At 41.4% G+C, this 24661-nt stretch overlaps 3 protein-coding genes across 3 annotated transcripts; 2 read left to right on the forward strand and 1 right to left on the reverse strand.

The window, feature by feature from the left end:
- Positions 1 to 54: 54 nt before the first annotated feature.
- On the forward strand, positions 55 to 8024 carry pfdn5 (prefoldin 5). Its single transcript, XM_023991874.2, has 6 exons — positions 55 to 162; positions 4567 to 4669; positions 4877 to 4908; positions 6309 to 6383; positions 7348 to 7453; positions 7561 to 8024. Exons 1-6 carry the CDS (start codon positions 97 to 99, stop codon positions 7638 to 7640), a joined length of 462 nt encoding a protein of 153 aa, XP_023847642.1. The 5' UTR covers positions 55 to 96; the 3' UTR covers positions 7641 to 8024.
- Positions 8025 to 10404: 2380 nt separating this feature from the next.
- On the forward strand, positions 10405 to 14557 carry LOC111966939 (methylosome protein WDR77). The gene is made up of 10 exons (XM_023991882.3): positions 10405 to 10753; positions 11355 to 11540; positions 11732 to 11870; positions 12117 to 12166; positions 12427 to 12497; positions 12696 to 12753; positions 13334 to 13402; positions 13520 to 13628; positions 13718 to 13786; positions 13920 to 14557. The coding sequence occupies exons 1-10, from the start codon at positions 10645 to 10647 to the stop codon at positions 14074 to 14076; spliced, it is 1017 nt and encodes a 338-aa protein (XP_023847650.1). The 5' UTR covers positions 10405 to 10644; the 3' UTR covers positions 14077 to 14557.
- A 2323-nt stretch (positions 14558 to 16880) lies between these two features.
- On the reverse strand, positions 16881 to 24595 carry LOC111966950 (uncharacterized protein C6orf132 homolog). The gene is made up of 5 exons (XM_023991889.3): positions 24311 to 24595; positions 22651 to 22739; positions 20100 to 20190; positions 17327 to 19376; positions 16881 to 17079 (listed from the first exon to the last, which is right to left on the reverse strand). The coding sequence occupies exons 1-5, from the start codon at positions 24384 to 24386 to the stop codon at positions 16980 to 16982; spliced, it is 2406 nt and encodes an 801-aa protein (XP_023847657.1). The 5' UTR covers positions 24387 to 24595; the 3' UTR covers positions 16881 to 16979.
- Positions 24596 to 24661: the final 66 nt, after the last annotated feature.

Here is a 24661-nt window from a genome sequence, read left to right on the forward strand (position 1 = left end):
GGGCAGTATGTCACATCTGCGCCTTTGCAATGGAAAGGGCGTTTTCTCAACCTGGAAATACTTGTACTGGAAGGGTCATTTCTCACATTTTCTAACATGGCGGTGAATCTGACAGAGCTTTCTCTTCCTCAATTGGAGGGACTAAAGACTCAACTTGAGCAGGTAACACGGTGATATTGATTCTTTCTAGTCGTAGTTGAAATGTAACCTCAAACTGGGGACATTTTCTATTAGCCCAAGTGTTTGCTTGTCCCAGCCCAGCTGATTAGCTTCCTAGCTAACCATTCATGCCATCTGAGTTACGTTCGCGGTTCCATATGTAGCTTTTTTTTGTCGTGCTTAATTTTCTTACTGCAGTGCTTAATTTGAGCAGGATCCGGCATCTCTCCGTTTTGGACTGTTTTGTACGTCTCACTTTTTGCAATGTAAGAATTATAATGCGATCAAAGTTAATTCGAGTACGTTATTTGTTAATTATCCTGCACCAACAAAAAAACGTCATGTAAAAAAAAAAAAAAAAAGTACAATTTCAGCTCGGGCCTAATCTGAGTTGATTCGGTTTGGGCCGGCCCGGGTTTCTGGTTTGCGCAACATTGTAACCTATGTTTGAGACCAAAGCGTGGCTGTGTGAGAAGCGCGCCAGTATATCATAACTAGAGTTAGATTTTTGTTAAATATGTATATATATCTGCACTGATGGACATGAGTTGCACTTCATTTACAGTGAAATCGGAAAGTATTCACATTACATGTTACAGCCTTATTAWAAAATGGATCAAATAAAAGCTAACTCAATCTACACACAATACCCCATAATGACAATGCGAAAAAGTTTAGGGGGAAAAAMAAACCTTATTTACATAAAGCATTCAGACCCTTTGCTAACTCAGGTGTATCCTATTTCCATTGATCATCCTTGAACTGTTTCTACAACTTGTTTGGAGTCCACATGTGGTATATTCAATTGATTGGACATGATTCGGAAAGGCACAACTTGTCTATATAGGGTCCCACAGTTGACAGTGCATGTTAGCGCAAAAACCAAGCCATGAGGATGAAGGAATTGTCCGTAGAGCTCCAAGACAGGATTGTGTCAAGGCACAGATCTGGGGAAGGGTACCAAAACATTTCAACATTGAAGGTCCCCAAGAACACACTGGCCTCCATCGTTCTTAAATGGAAGAAGTTTGGAACCACCAAGACTCTTCCTAGAGCTGGCCAAACTGAGCAATCGGGGGAGAAGGGCCTTGGTCCGGGAGGTGACCTAGATCCCAATGTTCACTCATCTGGTCTGATAAAACCAAGATTGAACTCTGGCCTGGATGCCAAGTGTGACATCTGGCAGAAACCTGGAACCATCCCTACGTGAAGCATGGCGGTGGCAGCATAATGCTGTGGGGATGTTTTTCCGCAGTAGTGATTGGGAGACTAGTCAGGATTGAGGGAAAGATGAACAGAGCAAAGTACAGAGATCCTTGATGAAAACCTGCTCCAGAGCGCTCAGGAACTTAGTCTGGAGCGAAGGTTCACCTTCCAATCGCTGCCAAAGGTGCATCAACAAAGTACTGAGTAAAGGGTCTGAATACGTATGTAAATGTTTTATTTCAGTTTTATATATTTTTATACATTTGCACACATTTCTAGAAACCTGTTTTTGCTTCGGCGTTATGGGGTATTGTGTGTAGATGAGTGGGGGGGGGAAACAATTTAACTTCTTAGGGCTGCAATCCCGTTAACGGGATCGATATGACAACAGCCAGTGAAAGTGCAGGGCGCCAAATTCAAACAGAAATCTCATAATTAAAATACCTCAAGCATACAAGTATTTCACACCATTTTAAAGATACTTCTTGTTAATCCCACCACAGTGTCCGATTTCAAAAAGGCTTTACAGCGAAAGCACCACAAACGATTATGTTAGGTCACTGCAAAATCACAGAAAAATACAGCCATTTTTCCAGCCAAAGACAGGAGTCGCAGAAATAGAGATAAAATTAATCACTAATCTTTGATGATTTTCATCAGATGACACTCATAGGACTTCATGTTACACAATACATATATGTTTTGTTCGATAAAGTTCATATTTATATCCAAAAACCTCAGTTTACATTGGCGCCATGTTCAGAAATGCCTCCAAAATATCCGGAGAAATTGCAGAGAGCCACATCAAATAACATAAATACTCATCATAAATTTTGATGAAAGATACATGTTTTACATAGAATTAAAGATACACTTGTTCTTAATGCAACCGCTGTGTTAGATTTCAAAAAAGCTTTACGGCAAAAGCACAATTCAATAATCTGAGAACAGCCACAAAAGGAAGCCATACAGTTACCTGCCAAATTGTGGAGTCAACAAAAGTTATAAATAGCATTATAAATCTTCACTTACCTTTGCTGATCTTCGTCGGAATGCATTCCCAGGACTCCCACTTCCACAAGAAATTTTCATTTTGTTCGGTAATGTCCATCATTTATGTCCAAATAGCTATTTTTGTTAGCGTGTTTGGTAAGCAAATCCAAAGTCAGGAAGCGCGTTCACTAAAAGCAGACAAAATGTCAAGAAGTTCTGTAACAGTCAGTAGAAACATGTCAAACGATGTATTGAATCAATCTAGGATGTTTAACATAAATCTTCAATAAAGTTCCAACCGGAGAATTCCATTGTCTTCAGAAGTGCGATGAAACAGAGCTCCCTCTCATGTGAACGCGCATGGTCAGGTCATGGTAGACCTTACTCATTCCCGTCTCCTTCGGCCCCACTTCACAGTAGAAGCATCAGACAAGGTTCTACAGACTGTTGACATCTAGTGGAAGCTGTAAGAAGTGCAAACTGACCCATATCCCACTGTGTATTCGATAGGCGATGAGTTGAAAACCTACAAACCTCAGATTTCCCACTTCCTGGTTGGATTTATTTCTCAGGTTTTTGCCTGCCATATGAGTTCTGTTATACTCACAGACATCATTCAAACAGTTTTAGAAACTTCAGAGTGTTTTCTATCCAATACTAATAATAATATGCATATATTAGCAACTGGGACTGAGGAGCAGGCAGTTTACTCTGGGCACCTTTTCATCCAAGCTACTCAATACTGCCCCTGCAGCCACAAGAAGTTAATCAATTTTCGAATAAGGCTGTAACGTAACAAAATTTGGAAAAAGTCAAGGGGCCTGGATACTTTGCGTATGCACTGTATTTTCTTATAGTATCATACCCGCGCAAAGAGTCCGGGAGGAGCTGCAACACCCTTGATTAATTGAAATACATTTGCCAAGTTATAGGCTACTGCTGTGTTCAGAAATAAATAAAAGAATTCAGAATAGCCTACTATATCATGAGAAGGCCTATAATTTAGCCACAAAGGATCAATAGCTTCTTTTTTTTTCTTTTTTTTGCCTAGTTGTGAATTGTAGCCCAATAACAAGGTATAGCCTACAGTCAGGAACGCGTGGCAAATCTGTCAGTGAAAAGAAAAACATGCATACAACAGGCCTTTCGCAGTATTTCAAATACAATCAAGGGGGGAAATGTTGGAAAGTAAATGGCTCCTGCAGAAAAGAGAAGACCATCTATGTTGTAGGCTACCAAAATATTTGATCAACTTCCAAATATTGTTTTACAAAAGAGGGAGGCTTTTGGCACCAAGGTATCGGCCATCACCAGCAAGTGAGCTGCGCATCATTGGGCGAGTCAGTGAAACTGGAAAGCATTTTTAGGACTAATTTCCTCCTTACATCGTAGCCTACAATATGTCTCCACACACCTAGACCAAGGCTATTGATGGATTCAAGACACGGTAATTTTTATTGATCTCATTTTGTCAGTGTCAAAGTAGCCTGCCATTTCAATTATTTGTGTGGTATTAAAAAAGATTATACCAGAGTCTACAGTCATGTAAAATGACATAGAATTGCTTGGAATGTGTATATAAAAAAGCTAGATTTTTCCTGGACCKTAGCCTACTTAAAATGTTCCCAATGTGTGTAAATTCTGTAAGTGCCTCTGCTCTATGCCACTACGCAAATGCGATGATATGGATGCAATGCTTTATTATAAAGGTCTTATTTTTTTCGTGCGTTCCGGTACCTCAGAACTCCCCCAGGTCACCCCCCTCTCTCGCTCACGTTTTGTTCCGGTATGTCCCGATTTACAAATTAAGCACTGCCTACTAGCAAATACTAGCCTGCCTTTCCATTGGTTTTATGTAGTGCCTGCCACATTTTACGAGAAGTGTTCATAATGTAAATAAGTTGTCTCCATTTATTGCCAGCATGCTTGCTACTCTGGTAGCCAGTTTGCAGCACAACGCTTGCTAATAATCATGTTTTGGAACGCTGTCAACTAGTGTCCATTCATTAGGAAACAAACCTAGCATGATCTCAGCTTCCACATTTTGGTTGTTTATTTCAGGCCAGTATTCGTATAAGCATTCAATGCAATATATTTGGGCCAGGCATACTTAGTTCATCAATGGTCATTAACGAAATTACTGCAAAGAATATGTCTGGTGTCTGTCTGATAAGTTGGATCATCAACTGGTTCTTCCATGTTTTTCAGGAGACAGAGTTTTTGACCTCTTCTATAGGTCAGCTCAAAGTTGTCCAGACGAAATATGTAGAAGCTAAGGACAGTTTAAGTGTCCTCAACAAAAACAATGCAGGTGAGCTGCTCAAACTACCTTGGTTTGTAATGGACTTTTTTTGTACCTTTATATGCATTGTATGCTTTTGTTTTGTTTGGAAGCTTTTACAGATACAAAAATAAATTGATTGAAATTATCTTTGCAGATCTCACGCCACATTAGTGTTTGAAAGTATGATACACTTAAATTAACTTTTACCTTTATTTTTTCCGTTCCTCCTTTTAGGAAAAGAATTGCTGGTGCCCCTCACAAGCTCTGTATCCTTATGTTACTGATCGGAGATGCCAAAAAACAAGGGTTTCATTAGACTTTTTCATTACTCTACAAACATACCAGGAAACACATTTTCTCACATTCAACATACTTGATGACTAATTTGATTGATTGATTGACAGTGCATTGTTAAATACAGTATTTAATGTAAATGGGACCACAGCACCTTCTCTGCCATTTATATTGTTGCAACCATAACCCAGTGTTTCTTAATCCTAGTCCTGGGGACCCGAATGTGGTGCATATTTTAGTTTTTTCTTTAACACTACACACCTGATTCAAATAAAAATCTTATTATCAAGTCATTGGTACTGGGTCTGAGTGGAATCAGGTGTATATTGTATCATTTGCACCCCTTTGGTTCCCCAGGACCGGGATTAAGAAACTGCACTTAACCCACTACCTAGTCCCGCTGTGGCGATGCTTTCCATTAACTGTAAAGCATAGCCCGATACATTTACATAGAAAAAATAAACTAGAAGTCCCTTGTCTGTCACAAATGTTGAATAAAATTATATTTGAACTTACTCTGCCGACTGTCCGTGGGGTTGATCCTTCAGTGGGCTGAAATGTTTGTCAAAATATCCACAGGAAAATATTATTTAACAGACTTCAAAACGTGGGTCTCTGTGTGTGGCAATCAAGATTTGTTTGCTCGTGATCGTGACCTAAAGCACGTGCACAAGACGAAAGTACATGCATGCGATGCATGCAAGCTAACCGAAGTCTTGCAGGTGTTTACATGGTTTTGCTCATGTGCCAGGTGATGGATATTTTAACGGCAGTACCAGTACTCTAAAAAGTTGGGTAAATAATACTTTCCTGTGAAAATTGTATACAATTTGGACCCACTGAAAGACCAACCACACAGACAACCGGTAGAGTAAGTTCAAATGTAATTTTATTTAACATTCTGGCTTGTAAAGAACTAACTGTATACCATGAATTGGTATCACCGTCTGACTTTTCTTAGGAAACCCAATACCAAACGACCTCGTCAAGATGTTTGGGACCTCTTGGTGTAACAGTTAAGGTGTTGACTTGACAGTCGCTGGAACCAGGTCCCGTTCGTGGCTACGCTCCGAATTCACTACATTTGTGTCAGAAGTGGGATGGTGCCTGGTATAGAGAAGCGTGTGGACATGCTCTCCCGAAGTTTGGGGGTAGTGTAGCGACCTTAACCCAACACTTAATGACCTCGTCAAGAGGTTTTGATTTCTTGGCATAGCTGTTAAGGTGTTGGCTTGACAGTTTCTGGACCAGTGTTCGAGTCTTTGGGTGGGGGCTACCCCCAGAATTCGCTATAATATCTTCAGTATGCTTTAATTTAATAGTATTGTTGTTGAAGTTTCCTGTTGTGTTCTTTAACATCACTTGCTATTAGATGTACGTCCCTGGAACAKTTAATGACGTGGAACATGTCTTAGTGGATGTGGGGACAGGATACTACGTTGAAAAGGTGGGCAGAAAAGTAATTGATAACAAATTGATAATATCCTTCATTGTACAGTCGACTCATGATTTGCACTTTGGGTATGTATTCCGTTTATAGTTTTCCAGTCCCAATTCAATTTGGTTCCATTTAATTGCTCTGTCTGGGCAAGGTTATCTTCCAACTTACTGTACGCTGACATGTCCCAACCCTTTGCATTTATCAGGGTTGTGTTCATGAAGGCACACTGTAGCAATGGAAAATGAAAACAAGAATTTCTTATTGGGCAAATTCTGAATGATACTACCTAAAGTTTCGCTCAGTTTTGTACTGTTTTTTTCTCTCAGTTTTCGCACCTACTGAACACAACCCATTAGTCAGTCGACTATTTGATTAAACACTTCTGTTCCATATACAGTAGATTCAGTGGTGGAAAAAGTACTCAATTGTCATAAAAGTCAAAAGTATTGGGTTTTAAATATATTTAAGTATCAAAAGTAAATATAATGGATAAAATATACTTAAGTATTAAAAGTATAAATAATTTCAAATTCCTTATATTAAGCAAACCAGACGGCACCATTTTCTTATTTTTTTTAATTTACGGATAGTCAGGGGCACACCAACACTTAGACACAATTTTTTTAATGAAGCATTTGTGTTTAGCGAGTCTGCTAGATCAGAGGCAGTAGGGATGACCAGGGATGTTATCTTGATAAGTGTGTGAATTGGATCCTTGTCCTGCTAAGCATTCAAAATATAATGAGTACTTTTGAGTGTCATGGAAAATGTATGGAGTATAAAGTACATTATTTTCTTTAGGAATGTAGTGAAGTAAAAGTTGTCAAATCGTAAAGTACAGATGCCAAAAAACCTACTTAAGTAGTATTTTTACTTAAGTACTTAACACCACTAAGTACATTTTAATTGCATGTTAGTACAAATATTTGGAAATCTCTGAGTTTGAGCCTTATTTGAAATATCTTTGCAGAATGTCAATGATACGAAGGAGTTTTTCAAGCGCAAAATAGACTTCCTCACCAAGCAGATAGAGAAGATTCAGCCAGCTCTGCAGGAGAAATATGGCATGAAACAAGGTAACACACACAAGTTTGTATTATATTAAGTATTTATGTTAAATGCAATAAAACCACTTGTATAGTTTATGTTGGTAATTCCTTCCTGTCTTTGTTCTGTTTTCTAGCTGTGATTGAGGTGATGAACATTAAGATCCAACAGCTTCAGAGTCAACAGGCGTCACAGTCGGGGACCACCAAAGCCTAACCAGTTGAAGATGGGGCTTACACCAGTCTGCTTTGGTTCTTCATGATTGGGGGGGTTGAGTTACTGAAAACAAATTCTGCATGAACTGTTAATGGGTTGAGCCGAGATAAAACTGGGTGAAAGACAAAAATGTACTCTACAACGCAGAACCTAAATTTGTGCCAACACTACAATGGTGAAAGGCAGCCAATGTTAATGTTGTAACAAACTCCTGGAAAATTTGAGTCTTTATTTTGATTCAGTTTATGTTCATTAGCCGGGTTGCTTAATATAACTGAAATGTAGGTATTTATTTGTGTACCTTATGTTCTGTGTAGTGGTTTTTGATGCTTGTGTTGCTATAACAATAGTGCATTTGAATAATAAAATAGGCTCCTCTGGTAATTTTCTCAGATTATAATTTCTGATGACATGAAGTCTGCAACAGATGTTTTGAATGGAGAAGAATATTTGTGCCCTCTTATATTACACATGTGTCTTTCAGATTTTGCTCAATGACTGGTTTACTGAAACCGTGCTTAATTTGCAACGCATGAGCTTTTTTTGAACCTTTATTATAAAGCATTGAATGCATATCTTCGCATTTGCGTTGTCATAGAGCAGTAGAGTAGAGGCACTTACAGAAGTTGCGAAAATTGTAGCCTAGGGTCCGGGAAAAATCTTGGCTTTTATAAACTAATTTCATGCAATTCTACATCATTTTACACGAATGAAGATTTGTGTATTTTTTTTTTAATACCACACAAATAATTGAAATGTGTTGATATCACAAGTTTACTGGAGAACTGAGACGAAGTAGAGACTCTGGACAGGGTGGATAAGGTTTAATTAAAAGCAATTTATTCAGAGGTAAAGATATCTGAAATAGCGTGCACGGACCCTTTCATCAAGCTCAAATTGAACTATCCGAAAGAAGCCCAGATAACAGAGTGCATAGACATTTTATACAGCACAGAAAGTAGGTTGAGTCTGGAAGTTCTGTTCCTCTGGTTGGTCCTGATGAGTTGGGCGAGGTCCCCTTCAGGCTAGTATCACTGTCCCATTGGCTCTGAGTAGAGTTCTTTGTCTTCAGAAATGTTCAGCTAAAACAGGAGATTAGGTGTGTGCGTAGATGTTCCTATTTTGACATTTCTGTGTGTCTCTGTAAAATGTTCAGACTGAAGAGGAGATTTTGTGTGTGCGTAGATGTTCCTGTCTTATCAGTGTTTATGAAAGGTTTACGTCAGCCCTCTGTCCTTGGGTATGTGTGTGTCTCAGTATCTCGTGAAATGCAGTACCAAGCACCCTTTTCTTATCAGTGTTTATGAAAGGTCTGTGTCAGCCATCTGTCTCTGGGTGTGTGTGGGTCTCAGTATCTGCTTATGAGTTTGTGAGAAACCCTGTTTGGAAAGAAGTTAGTTATAACAATGTAATAGCAATATGCTTGTGTTATAATAAATGATATTTATTACAAATGGCAGGCTACTTTGACACTGAGAATCTGAGATCAATAAAAACGACCGTGTCTTGAATCCGTCAATAGCCTAGGTGTGTGGAGACATATTGTAGGCTACGATGTAAGGAGGAAATTATAGTCCTAAAAATGATTTCCAGTTTCATTGACTCGCACAATGATGCGCAGCTCACCCGCTGGTGATGGCCGATAGACTTTTGGCACAAAGGTATCTCTTTTGTAAAACAATATTTGGAAGTTGATCAAATATTTTGGTAGCCTATAGCATAGTCATCTCTTCAGCAGGAGCCATTTGCTTTCCAACCTGTGTTTTCTCGATTGTATTTGAAAAATTGTGAAAGGCCTGTTTTGTCTGCATGCAGATTTTCACTGACAGATTTGTATCAATTATAGGCCTTCGCATGGTGTAATATGATATTCTGAATGATTTCATTTATTTCTGAACAGACAGCAGTAATTCTATAACTTTGGGAAATGTATTTCAATTTACCATGGGTGCTGCAGCTCCTCCAGAACCCTTCGAGTGGCTATGCAACGCTGGAGAGATGAGAGTTGCAGCCTCATGTCGATCAGAGCGGGTAGAGACATTTTTTATGATATCTCTCATTCTACTGTGAGAGATACTGGCGCGCTTCTCACACAGCCACCACCAAGCATTGGTCTCAAACAAAGGTTACAATGTTGCGCTAACTATAAACCCGGGCCGGCCCAAACCGAATCAACTTTTAAAATATCAGGACCGGGCTGAAAATCAACTTTTTCACATTACGTTTTTTTGTGGGGGCAGGAGTTTTAACGAGGAAGCAACTCGAATTAACTTTGATCGCTTTTATTATAATTTTTACATTGCAAAAAGTTACAATTATTTTAGGGGGTGTAATTTAACCGGATAGGGGGTGTAACCGGATAGGGGGTGTAATTTAACAATAGGTTCTAGAACAAAACAGTCCAAAAACAGGTGCTGGATCCAGTTCCGGCATGATCCTGCTCAAATTAAGCAGTATACACCTCAGTGGGGGTCCCATGCAGCTGGAGGTTTTGGCACACCATGGGATTGTTGTATGGTCGTTTTTTAAATGCATTTCATTTTAGGATTTGAGCAAATAGTAAAGATACGTTTCATGTTCCAGCAGTGTACTGTAKAATGGAACCTGGTGCGCGTTCTGCAAGACGCACCGTTTTAGAACGTTCAGATGGAAAGAGGCTATGTAGAACAAACATGCCTCTGACGTCGAATAATAACGAATCACATTCGGCTCTGTTCGTGGTTTTATCTGAAACGTTTCGTAACTGAACATTGCCCTGGAAGCGGAAGTGTGCGGTCCACGTGGTGATGTTTTTGAGTTCATTCATTTCTGGCATGAACAATGGAGCAATGAAAAATAATATAAATCAAGATTAGAAGTTAAAAACCTAGTCTAACCTAAATCAGGTAGCTAGTTTATTAGTCGTGTTTTCTTGACTATACAATTATTGTATAAAATATCAAATAATTTGCATTACAAACACTTAGCTACGCTAGCTTGAGTGAATCGACTCAGAGTTGCCTGGATGAAAAGTACAGTAAATACCAATATGATCAAGGAAAACAGATGGAACATACCCCCAAATGCCCCTGCGTGCATGGAGAAGCATTTGGACTCGGTGCAGTACAGGGCAGGTAAGCAAAGTCACAGTTAGTGAGTGATGCCTGCCTTGTGTGATAACGTAGGTCCAGACACCTGGCATGTAGAAAGAGCTAGCTAGATACCGTAGCACGTGGTGGTGTCGCGGGAATACTGTTGTATAAACCAGATATTAGATAGCTTATCACATACGTCTGAGTATATATGGAGCTTGCGTCATTAACAGCAAAAATTACTGTGCCCCTGGCCTGATAAGATAGCTAGCTGCTAAAACGAACTTGTCACTTCGAAGAGATGTTGCCCGTGTCCTTTAGCTAGCTATCTAGCTAGCCACCTAAAGTATAATCTAACAATTGGAGCTACCTATGCGTTGATTGTAAAATTACCTGTCAAAAGACACACCATGGCGTTAAGCAAGTTAGAATGGTAGATTCCCTAAAAAGAGAACAGCAAGCTAGTCACCTAGTTAGCTAACTTGGCTACAACTGTCAATTAAGACGTCACTGGCGTCCAGGATACAGGCCGTGTTTCTGCAGGGACTCAAAAATGTTATTTTCTGGGACCCAATCATATGGCACTTTAGCACAAGACCTCAGATGATTCAGCTATTGACATTTCTCTATTTTCTTCCCCTAGATGGCACCCTGTTGCTGGGGGCCTCCAGTCTGACGGGCAGATGCTGGCTTGGCTCTATCTGGGTCTACAGTGACCCCAAGCAGTCTCCCAACGAGGGCTTCTGCAAGGCTGGTGTGCAGACAGAGGCTGGGGTCACAGAGGCAAAGTGGGCTTCAGAGAGGAGCGTCCTAGTTGCATCTGACTCTGGTAAGTAGGAATGACCGTTATCGTTACTCATGCATATCATATTCAGCTGTAAATAAGGCTGTTCAACCACAGAGGGAAATATCTGTTAAAGCACAATGATTACATTTKATTCAGGCCACATTATCACTTAGATTACTTGGTATACAACAGTGTGGGTGCAATGGGGTTTGACTGGTGTCTTGGTGTTGTAGGTGCTATTGAGCTGTGGGAGCTAGCGGAGGATGAGAGTCTGCTGGTGAATCGGTTCACTAAACTCGAACATGATCACATCGTCACCAGCGTGAGCCCTGCTGGGTCAAACCATGCCGTCAGCGGCAGTATGGACTGCCGGTCAGTGGGTGGCATTCTCTGATTGTGTTTGTGTGTGTCACGCACATCTTGTATTTTGGATTTGATGACATAACAGACCCTAGGCCCTCAGTGTGACCAGCCTGGCTGTTAGTCTGTTTTAACAGCTGCAGGTTATGGAGTGTTTTGCAGCCTAGTATACATTTCTTAGTAAAGATTTAATATAATTATGTACGCTGTGAACGGCCTGTGTCTTGCTCAGTTCTTTCTCTTTTCTACATGCTGCAGAATCAAAGTCTGGGACCTTAGTCAGGGGGAAGTGGTCAGCACGTATAACGGTAAGGAAACTCTATATCTCTATCTTGAGCTGCACAGTGACTCCACTCTTAAAGTGTCAGTTGCAGTGTTTCTCATGTTTTATATAGCCTGTCTAGTTAATCGTTAGTGCAAACAATTGCAGAAGGTTTTGTAACTAAAACAAGTTTCTATTGGACAAATTCAGGTAGGTCCCTAGATTCCGTTTGCTTCCGTTTTAAGAAACGTTTTGCTCCAGAATCGGTATAATTAATACATTCCTGATCTGTCTCATGTTCCACAGCTCACTCTAAGCCAGTCACTTGTGTGTCCTGCAATCCATCCGATGACTCCCTCTTCCTCTCATGTGGCCAGGTAAGAGCCAAGACTGATTGGAGGGTTGTCTGTTTTAATCACTTGTTCAGATTGGAATGTGTGGCTTGTATATTGTGTGCTGTGCTATATGACACTAGATACAGTAGTAGGTTGTAACTTACTGTACAAAGGAGAACCTTGTAACAGTATGAAACTGTTAGTACACAGTCTCTCATTTCTCCATTCCCCTTCCCTCAGGATGGCCGTCTGTTGCTTTGGGACAGGAGGAAACCCACCAAACCAGCTTCTAGATTAGGTGAGTAGAACCGGTCTGAACTGCACAGCCAGCGAGGCAGAAGGGTTTTTCTGAGCCAAGATGCATGGACTTTTCAGTTGCCAATTGATTGACACCTGTGATGTTAATCTTGGATTGTAGTTTTTCAGTATTGGCTAAGGAGTGTCGTTTTTAAGGCTGCCTTTGATTCTGTTGTTGAAGTGTACGTCCACGAGTAAAGCAATATTATACAATTAAATTCTGATATCCGCATGTCAGGTCACTGCAGTAGAAACTCACTAACATGTCCTTGATAATCAATGAGGCTTGTTTCTATATTTCCTAAGAAACTTTTCCAGCAATCCTAGTCCTTTTAATAAAGCTGTGTTAAGACAATAATTGTGTACATTTTGTAAACATCCACACCTCAAACGTTTCCTGACTTCTGCAGCACACCAAAGTACCCATTCACTCTGTTCAAAGTACACATGCGTTGCATGTGAATAGTCTATTTTTGAAAGCATGTACATAGTCAGGTGTGGACAACCATGTTGTTCAGTCAGTGCATGTTGCTCTGCTAGGTGCTTTCCCAGCTAACTTTGGAGATTTGATCTTGTCTCAGAGGTAGAGCCCAGCTGTTGCCCTACCTCAGTGGCCTGGCATCCCCACCACAGTACCACAATTGCCTACGGTAAGGACTAGCACTACATTTACCGTAATGCATAGTGATCCAACCACGTCATTGTTCTAAAAGATCAATCTTCCAGGCTTCAATGATCGATATTTGTTGATGATTGTGTTGGGTCAGGTGACGAGCTAGGACGCGTGACTCTGAAAGACTTTCAGGGCACAGAGCCTGCCCAGACGCAGAGCACCCACAGCCGTAGGGTCTCCAGCCTAGCCTTCTCCTCACACAGGTAAGCACCTGCTCACCTCACACACATCTATAACAGTAAGTGGTTTGTCAGACTGAGCTAACACAATGATCTCTTACCTTCCACCACAGTGCCCCCTTGCTAGCCTCCATCAGTGATGACTGCTCCGTTGCTGTGATGAACTCGGAGCTTAAGGAAACGTGAGTCTCAATATCTATGGGCTTTTGTTCACAATCTCCCTAGCTGATCCTTTTGGCTTGTCAACTCAGTCCTATTAAGTAAAATAGTCCATCATTCACCACTTAATAAGGTGGCTCTGTTCTTCCTGTCCAGGTTGAGAGACAGGAGGCACCAGGACTTTGTTCGGGGTGTCTGCTGGGCCCCTGGTGGTTCTGACACACTGACCACCGTGGGCTGGGACCACCAGGTCCTCCACCACATCACGGGACAGGATGGACCCGCCACTGGTGACTCCACGTCCCCACCGTAGACCCACCACCCAGCCTGGGTCAGGGGATAGGGGAAAGGTGGTTGTGGCAGTATGGGGTTTTGTAGGGGGGGGGGGGATTTAATGGGTTGGCATGAGGGTAGAAGTTGTCAATACCCACCACACTGGAACAGAGAACAGGGCAGTGTACTGATGGTTTCCCCCAATCCTAGTCTCAAACTCCCCATGTTCATGCAGGTTTTCTTTCCAACAGATTTATAAATCAATTCTGTGTTAAGGTAGAGTCAGCAATGTACCAAGTCAATCAGGACGTTTTCTGCCACCAACTAAGAGTAAAGCTAAACATTTCAGCTTTTTTCGTCCTGCAGCTATCACATGCTCATTTGTCTTGTGGCAGCAAAGTCTTGCGTTGCAGACTTGTGGTTCATCCTGTTGCTCGTAGTGATGCCATACGCTGAGTCTCAGTTCTAGGTGTATTAGCCACTTGTAGGACATTACCTGTGGTGTACCGTTGTTTGTTCTTGGGGAAATTAACTAAGAGATGGATTGGGGTAGTTATCATGTGGGTTACTTGAAGACTTGGGTTTGGGAATGCTGCCAAAGGAAATGGGAATCTTTAATCTAACGAACTCATCTGATCACGTTTATAGTCCAACCCCATGTAACCTTTGTTTACCCACCCAGGGTGCTGTATTACGTGGCATGTAAGCCAGTCTGAGAAGTGTGAGCCACTGGCTCTTTGGATAACAAGATTATGTGGGTGAATTGGATTTACTAGTCAATTATACTGTGGCGCATTCTGATATAACACTGGTCTGGAGTAACCTGGTTCAAGTTGTGACCACACAATCAATGGCATGAGCAATTTGTTTTCCAAATGAATGAAGAATTTATGTACATTTGAAAAGTCCGTAAATCTTCACTGCAGGGCTTGTTTGTACCAGTGCTTCCATTCCATATTCTCCCTCGTCCTTGGCAGTTTCTTTTGTTTAATGTTCTCATTTCTCTCACATGTGTACCAGAAACAGAAAGCACTGTCCTTAACGGTTTTCGTCCACACAAAGGCGTTCCTTGGATTGTATGTACAGTACATGTCTGGTGGTGCTTTTTGGAAGTCGGAGGAGTACAACTTAACTGACAAACTTTTTCCATTCTTCAATAAAGTTTGTGTCTGAATACTGTATATTCACGAGTTGATTTTGCTTTTCCAAACACATGAATCTCACTACTTTTAGTCTTCAGTAGGACATTTTTCTCAGACAATTTGGTGGAAACAATTCATGACTTTAAAAATAGATTTTATTACATAACCCCAAAAAATAACCAAAGGAGTGGTCTGCCCTGGTATATTTTGCATAATTTTATGTTACAATGAGAAATCCAACAGACCACCACATAAAAGACAATCCAGGGTAATTATAGTTTCAATCGTTAATGAATGTGGTGTTTTTTTTTTTTTGCTAAAACATTCTAAAAGAACATGACAACGTTACCCAAATTAGGTGGCCATGTCCACTTACACTCCAGTCAGGAGACATGAACACTATTCTTCCTCTAATGTCATTTACCAACCCTGAAGTTTTCACATCCAGTATTTGACGCATCATGGTTTTAATTAGATTACATTTGGATGGAGATATAATAATGACTGACGCAATAGTTAGACTTCAGCACAAATGTAAAAGTACATTTTTAATGTCCTTGTGGCAAATGCCTGACAACTGTTTTGCTTTTATTTAGTGATCCATTGAATGGAACAAGTTTAGTACAGTCAACTATATACAGTATGTGTCTTCTAAATGTATTCTAGTAGGCTACATTTCAATTCCGTTTATGCTGTTAACATATACAGTATGTACAGGTACTGTGGCACTCAACCAATAAGCAAAACAATTTCTACGTCCTTTTATAGTAACGTCAAGACATTTATATAAACATCCTTTTGATGCACGCATTCTGTATATGTTAAGACTGGCAATTTACAGCTGCTAGTTTTAAAGCAGATGTTTTTAAATCTATTAGGTCAGCCTAAGATAAAAATAAGGCAATGTATACTATCACACACTGATTAAACTGCAGCAGTCAAAGATACTGTTGAACAGGGTACTAAAAATCATTGGAGAAAGCCAGGAACCCCTCAGTGACGTCTATAAATAAATATAAAAACGTGAGGAAGAAGTGGGAACAAATAGCCTTGGACATTACGRACACACTCAATGACCAGTATAGCCACCTACCCTCAGACATAGATCTCTGGCATATAAATCTAAGAGGGCAGCTTCTACTTTTGTGCCAACATCCATAAAACTCCTCAACTCTTGTAGTTCTTGTTTTTATTTGTATCTACAGTACCAGTCAAATGTTTGGACACCTATTCATTCCAGGGTCTTTATTTTTACTATTTTCTACATTGTAGAATAATAGTGAAGACAAAACTATGAAATAACACATGGAATCATGTAGTAACCAAAAAAGTGTTCAACAAATCATAATATACTTAATTGCATTCCAGGTGACTACCTCATGAAGCTGGTTGAGAGAATGCCAAGAGTGTGCAAAGCTGTCGTCAAGGAAAAGGCTGGCTACTTTGAAGAATCTAAAATATATTTTGATTTGTTTAACACTTCTTTGGTTACTACATGATTCTATATGTGTTATTTCATAGTTTTGATGCCTTCACTATTATTCTACAATGTAGAAAATAGTCAAATAAATAAACTCTTGAATGAGTAGGTGTCCAAACTTTTGACTGGTACTGTATGTGTATATATGCCTGTGATTGCATAGATTGCTCCTAATCTATTATACTGTACATGTTGTGTGCTATTTTGTTATTTGTCTTGTACAGACCCGTCACCACACATATAGTTCCCTCTCAGGAAATAAAAGTTATTTTAATTGATTTGAATGAAATTGTATGTGTGGTATAATTTGGAGTTGGCTTCTCATGATGAGACCCCTTTGCTGACAACAGTTATTGGTTGTTTGGTTCCGGGTCGTACCATGAAAGTCATGCCATACGCCTGCTTTGACTGTAGCCCATTGCTAGAAAGTAGAGGAAGAAAAAATGATTAGTTAAACACTTATCATGTTGTTCTTGTCACATTCATCAATACTTTTTAATACATCTAGCTAGCATCATTCTTTACTGTGAGTCAAAACATGCAATTAGAGACACTCCTAGATAAAACAAAATTATATCAAACTAGTCACAACACCCTAAGCTTAAACAATAAAGTTGTACAATTTTGTGAAAAACTCAAACAGATAAAGTAGAGAGAGCAAGGCCTACCTGATGGGTACTTTTGATGGAGCTGACAAACCCTGAGAATTCATGGCCATTTTAGTCTCCAGCTCCTTCATGTCCAGGCCTTGTGTTTTGGCTGACAGGGTGGCATTCTTGCTCTTCGCGGTGATAACAGGGGTCTTCGGGGTGACCTTGGGGACAACAGGGACCATGGTCTCCTCCGACAAGGGAGAACCCCAGTCATCAGAGTCTGTCTTCATGGCCAGCATTTTGTTGTCCATTTTCTGGTCCATTTCCAGCATCTTCTTCTGCAGGATGGTCAGGAGCGTGGCCTGGCTGGCTGAGAGGGAGGAGAGGGCCTGGGTGGGAGGCGGCTTGGGTTTGGTCTGAACAGGCAGTTTGGGTTTGATCTCCATGACAGGAGGGGGGAATTTGGGAGGGCTTGGAGATTTAGGTTTTGGAGGGGGAGGCGAGGGAGTTTTGACAGGAAGGACAGGGATGGCAGTAGAGGACAGGACTGGAAGGACAGGGCTGGGAGTGGGAGGCAGGACCTTCTTCAGCGGAGGGTCAGGTGGAGGTAAGCTGGGAGGAGAGTCCACGACATCATGGTCATCGAATTCGGGAGGGGGAGGGAGTAATGGCAAGCATAGGTCCTCCCTGTTCTCTTCATTCCTGACAAGGCTAAAGGGGGAAGGAATCCTCTGCTCTCCACTTTGTTTCTCCACAGCCAGGAGCCCCTGAAATACTGGATTTACAATTGGCTTCTTTTCCACCACTGACTCAATGATCTGGGGTTTTGCTGGAGTCTGGATCACCACTGGGGGCTGCACTGGGACCACAGACTGTGGATTATCTTGTGAGGTCACAGAAGTGAATGAGGTGGACCTGGGGACGATGGTGAAAGAATTGGGATTGGATTCYCTGTGCTGGATGCTGGTGGATGGCTCATTACTCTTTGTGCTGTTTTCGTGTGACAAAGTGGACCTGTGCTTCTCTCGCTCTTTAGCCGCCATGAGAAGAGCCAGGGGGGAAGTGGCAGGACCCTCCCTCGTCCCAGTGACCGCACTGAACTTTAGGTTGCGCAGTTTACGATCCAGCATAGGACTGAACTTGCGACTCCGGTTTGGAGACACTTCGTGTTTGACCTGGCTAGCCTCTATGGTTACAGGGGCAGTGATCACCTGAAGTGTTGGTGATGCTTTAGTGGGGGTTTCGGCAGGTTTGTTGATAGCCTGCTGTGCTAATAAAGGCAACGGCTCCACTTTCACTTCCTCCCGAGTCTCAGGTGGGGTGGGTTGGCCTTGAAGGGTGGCTTGAAAATTATCCTTTAACTCCTTCAGGTCTTGCTCCAGCAGCATACCCGAGCTGTTTCTCCGGGCTGGCTTAACTGGCGGTGCCACAGAGGGGGCTGTCCCATTGACCTGGACATGGATGGAGTCAGTAGACCCAGGGTCATGCAGCAGTAGGATCTGCTTGTGCCTATTTTCACCTTCCACCTGCCTATCTAGAATGCCGGTCTTAGGAACACTGTAGAGCTTAGCTGTGTTCTGGGGGTTGAAGCTGGAGGGTCTAGGGTTCTGTACAGGGGGTGCTGGAACCTGGGGGAGTTCACACATAATGGGGATGGAGGACAGCCTCATTGGCTTTGTAGGCGGTGTCTTCAGGGCTTTCAGAGCAGCTTGCCTCATGTCTGTAGGGGGCTGTGGAGGGGCAAACTTTGGGGGCTCTGTGATATCAGGGACAGTGGTTGGTGGTGGTGTAGAACTGGACAAAGAGGAACTAGAAGCACTGGAGGAAGTTGACGGGGGCTTCGGAGGGGCCATAGGTGGAAGTTTCATGGAGGTGAAAACATTCTTGTCCCCTTCAGAGGGGGCAACTGATGGTGGTTTTGATGGGGGTTTTGATGGGGGTTTTGGAGGGGGCATGGAGGGAGGCTGAATGGAGTCGAGGTCACCCAAGAAATCTGGTGGGGGAGGGTTGAATATGGGTGGAGGGGGTGGGGGGGCCATCGAAGGTGGAGGTGGAATAAATATCTCTCCCTCCACCAAATCAGGTACAGATATAGCAGATCCATTGGACAACCGTTCGCCGTTTACTATAAAGAGAGAACAACCATCAGAGACACAAGAAAGTACAACTATACTGAACAAAAATAAAAACGCAACATGCACAAACTTCAAAGATTTTACTGTTACAGTTCATATAKGGCAATCAGTCAATGAAAATAAATGCATTAGGCRCTAATCTATGGATTTCACATGACTGGGCAGGGGTGCAGCCATGGGTGGGCCTGGGAGGGCATATGCCCACCCACTTGGCAGCCAGGCCCAGCCAATCAGAATGAGTTTTTCCCCACAAAAGGGCTTTATTACAGACATAAATACTCCTCAGTATGGAAGATTTCTGGGATTTTTTTATTTCAGCTCATGAAACATGGGAACAACACTTTACATGTTGCGTTCATATTTTTGTTCAGTGTATTTTATTATTGTTATAACTTATTGTTGAAGTAAATTATTTAACTTTTAGTTATGGTGAAACTGATTAAATTACATCTGATCTGTACCCTCCCGCTCTGCAAACATGTTTGTGAATGGCTGCTTGGATGCTTTCTAAAGTGTTATTGTCCAAGACCTTAGACAAACATTTACCTGCTCTATATATTTCAGCCTTTACGAAAACAGAGTTGCTTTGAATTTGTGATGAACTGTGATCAACTAGATCTGTCTAAAACCAGCACGAAGGCTTAAATTCACAGGAGTGTAAATGATTTAGCTACACAGCTTAACTCCTGTATACACAGGACAGAGACCCTCACCTGCCCCGTTGATCTTTGGTCTGTTGAAAGGGGGGAGGACAGGAACTTTGGGCGTTGGTACATTAAACCCTTGTACAACATCAGAGGAGGACTGTGGGAAATAATGACAAAAGACATCAGACTGTTGACGTTTCACTCTGATGTCAGGCTGTAGAGATTGTAAGTGGAACTGAATGGGAAAGAAAGGGAATGGATTGGAGAGCAGAGATATCCCACTGGGCAAAAACTGGTTGAATCAACATTGTTTCCACATAATTTCAACCCATAAATTCTATGTGATGACGTTGAATCAACGTGGAAAACTGATTGGATTTGCAAAAAGTCATCAATGTAAGGGAATTTAGGTTAGAAGTTGGGTGAAAGAAAGTCCAATGACAGGGTGAAATCTTTGGTTGATTTCACATTGATTTGACGTTCGTTGACAACTCAACTAAATGTAAATCTAACACTCAAACAAACTGGTACGTCAGTGTACGCAAGTGGTGTCAACTGCCAAAGACAGAGGAATGCCAGGCACATTCAATCTGAAGGGCTTTTCATAAAACAAATGTTTTTACTCTAATCATAGTCTGGGCTTCCCAGCAAATGGTGTCCTTTTCTATAATGGAAAAATCCTCATTGTGCAGATTGAGGCTACAGGATCTCTTACATAGTCTCATAGCCCACTGAGCACCCCCACCTGTAATGATTCAACAATAATGTCCTCCATTGGTATACTATATCTAACCCCTTTCCAGACACTAGCTGCAGCTTACTGGCCCAGTTTGGGCCTTTTCAGAACATTGCTGCCACTGTCATGCCTCATCCAAAGACAGGGTGTAGTGTGGGCAAGGCACAGGCAACACTCCCATCTCTTCATTGTCATGGCTCATCCACAGGCAGGGCGTAGTGTGGGCAAGGCACATGCAACACTCCCATCGTTTCACCTAAGCAAACATTAAGTGGGTATGACTACCTCTGAGAAAAAGGGCTGTGCCGTCATGTTGCTGCCTGCTTGTGTGACTGACTGTTCTCATCACAGCCTAAACACCTCTAGACATAAACACAGACTGTTTTGACACAACACAAGCCCTACAGACAGAACAGAGATATGCCCTTCCAAAGCTGATAGACTGGTCAGAATCACCCTACATACAGTAGGGACTGAAAGTCACTCCTTAGGACCTAACCACACCTTGACCAGTGTAATTACCCAATACTGGGCCTGAGGGCCTCCAATCTAGCAAAACAATCCAAAGTAAGGTTCACCCATGTAACTATAAACTGTAATCAACTTACTGCCCTTGGCCTTATGGTCAGGCCACAATCACTTGGTTTGTTTATATAGAACTTTCACATGGTACACGCTATATCCAAAATGCAGAGGACACATCAATAACTTTCATTCAGCTGTGGGAATATTAAGTCATTCGTGGAAAAGGTTCAGGTGTGGTCCATTCTCAAGAACCCTCAGTTACACTGTATCTTTAAAACAGCTAATGTGAACGGAATGCCTGCCTTATTTAATGCCTTAAATATGTCATGAATGCAGACTTCATAGGGGCAGGCAGCTCCTTGCAACGGCACAAACATTTTACAAGAAGCGAAGGGTGTGGCATTCAATGCGGTTTCTGATCCGCCTTAATTTCTTCTTTCTTTCCGTGACTCACTGGTGAAAGTCAAAGCAGTCAATCCGAGCAGTCAGTCAGAGCAGTCCAACCCCTGTGCTGCTGGGTGTGCCACATCTAATACATGCCAGAGGAGCAGTCACATAGGACACTCCCCTTTCTGAGGTAGGCTTTCATACCTACAACAAAATGACAACGTAAAGAATTCAGATACGGCTGGTCTTTTCTGGATCTACTACAGGGACACCATCTTGAATAGAAGGCAAATGAGCGTGGCGCCATATGCCAGGTCCCAGACTGTACAATACCCAAGATTGTGTAAACCAAAGGTGACATTCTTATAGTAACTGTGTCCCCATGAGAATGTCTAAGTAAATAGGGTGTTAATTTCTGAGGACAAACTCTACAGAAATGACTTGAGAGGACTGGGTAAACACCCAAACAAATTGCATGCATCCATGTCACATGGATAGCCTACTTGCAAATACATATGGGTTACTCCTTCTGTTATACATATGAATAGCCTGTGCAAGTGAAACCTGCCGGTTAGAAAAATATGCTTTCAAAGTGACAGGGTGTGAGTGATGGATGGGTCTGACTCTGCAGTGGTCACACAGAGATTAATGATTACAGGAACACCCTTCATGAGGCAATGCAGATTCTCTTTCAGGCACTACAAAGACCTTTTTAAGAAAGAATTCACAATTTAGCAGACAGTTATGCAAATGTAGAGACGTAATATGGGGCCTTCTGCATTCGCAAGAAGACAAGCCCGGAAACAAGTTCCATGTGATAATCATCTTGAAGTGTTAGAGAACAACAACTAGAAGATTGACAAAGCTTGATCAGTCTCAACAAAAGATGCAACACCGTCTTGAGTGTTGGAATGTAGATTTGAAAGCTATTAATATTTCCGCACATCATGCAGAGTTACTGGAACTTACCGTGAAGTGCTTTACTGTGGGTCTGTTCCTTACTTTGGCAGTGCCTGATTCAGGAATGGCTGATGAATCCAACACCAGCTCAACATTGTCTGAGAAAAAAACAAACACACAACCCACCACTTTAGTCTACAGTATAGATAAAAACCAACCAGTCTACCATTCAGCTGATCAGCACAGCTCTGGAAGGAGATGCAGTCTGGTGACTGCAGAGTTTAGTAATTTGGCATGTGCATAATAACAGGTTGAGGCATTTTGTCTGCAGTTCTCAGAATTACTGACAAACTATTATGTAATGCTATGCTGTTTACTCTGTCGGGGGGATTTCTCTTGTTGACAGCAAAATAGCATTTAGGTTACAACTATTCAAGCTTACAACTATTCAAAGCAGTTAAATGATTGATTCTAATCAACAGAAGAGGTTGTCACCTTATTGCTCAAACACTGAAGCCTAAAATCATGTAGTTCCATAGAGTACAGAATACACTGCTTCTCACATCATCCATGAATCCCTATTTACCAAGGAATGTCAGGCAGGACATAGAAGTGTGGTGCAACATTCATAACAATCCCAGGGGTCATGAGTCATGAGTGTTTACAGTTCATCAACACTGACCTCAGGTTATTCAAGATATGGTTATTGGGCAGAGGTGGGATTGAGGCATATAGAATGGGTCTATATAAAAGATTACGTGTGAAACACACTCATTTGGACATTACTCACCAGCTGATTGATTTTCAAGTGAAATGTGACTTTGCCAGAGATGGTCTATATTGTTTGTAGATAAAGGAAAAAACATATCTGTATCTACACAAAACACATTAGCGGTAAATGGGTTTGTGTGGAGTAACTCTTGTGATTCTGTATGGCTCAGTCAGCCATTCCAATGTTAGGCATGTCACTGTCAAATAACTAACTGATGAGAGAAATGTCATAAAGCGACTGCAGTCAGTGAGACACTGGTCATGCTCTGCTCTCACTTCAAGCACTGAGACTCAGACTGATATGACTATGAACAAAACATTATACAGCCCTTCAAAACAAGTATGGAAACAACAGCCAGTGTATAAAGTGTTTTGGCATCTAGTTACATTTCCCAATGGGGCATAATAGGCATTTTCCTATTGAACACCTGCATAATGTAAAAATACAAATATCCCATCCAGTGGCATGTTTGCACTTCGCAACCAACCACCTCTCCATTGTTAGAGGTCTCATATGAACAGATCAGCAAACTTTTCAGAACTCTATGGGGTTTATTCATATTTATGTTTTAATTAGTCCCAACTCCCCAAAGCCTGGGAAACCCTTATGTCAGGCAGTCGTGTTCTCCTTTGAGTATAACGACTCTGGCTCAAAATGATACGGTATTTGATCAGGGAGCAGTCTGTTTTAACATCTCAATAGCATACCTACTGGTAATAATATGTATAATGTTGTAATCATTTTTGATACAGACATGTTTTAAAATAATCGCAAGGAAAAAACGTCATTCCTATTCATGTGTGCATTTAGGACACATCTTTTCACCCACTTATCTGTCACAATAACAATTGCAAAGATCGGGACAGTCGTCAAAGAAAGACTGTTGATCACATGATAAATTAATAATGAAATTGTTAGTGTTATATAATTGCTTAATATATTACAGTAAACACTTACCCATCTCCTTGACTTTAATATTGGTGTCGAAAAGAGATTGGTTCTTTCGACCCAAAAAAAACGTTGACTTTTTCATTTTGATGTCCTATTGGTCGGCCTATTATCCAAAAGAATCGTTAACACATTATGTTAAGCAGGAGCTTCCATAGACTGGCGTAAAAAACGTATTAATCTATTAATTCGGCTTAACGACAGGTGTATTACTGAATCCTCAATGATTCTGTGAAAACTTCGAGGGAGAGAAAATGGCCACCGCCCCCTCTCCTATGCCTCCCTATTTTGTAAACCGACAGGTAAGGCAGAGAGAGAACAAACACATCATGCCCCAACCCTGTGCCTCCCAGCCAGCAC

This window comes from Salvelinus sp. IW2-2015, linkage group LG1 (genome assembly GCF_002910315.2).
Source record: "Salvelinus sp. IW2-2015 linkage group LG1, ASM291031v2, whole genome shotgun sequence".
NCBI lineage: Eukaryota > Metazoa > Chordata > Actinopteri > Salmoniformes > Salmonidae > Salvelinus > Salvelinus sp. IW2-2015.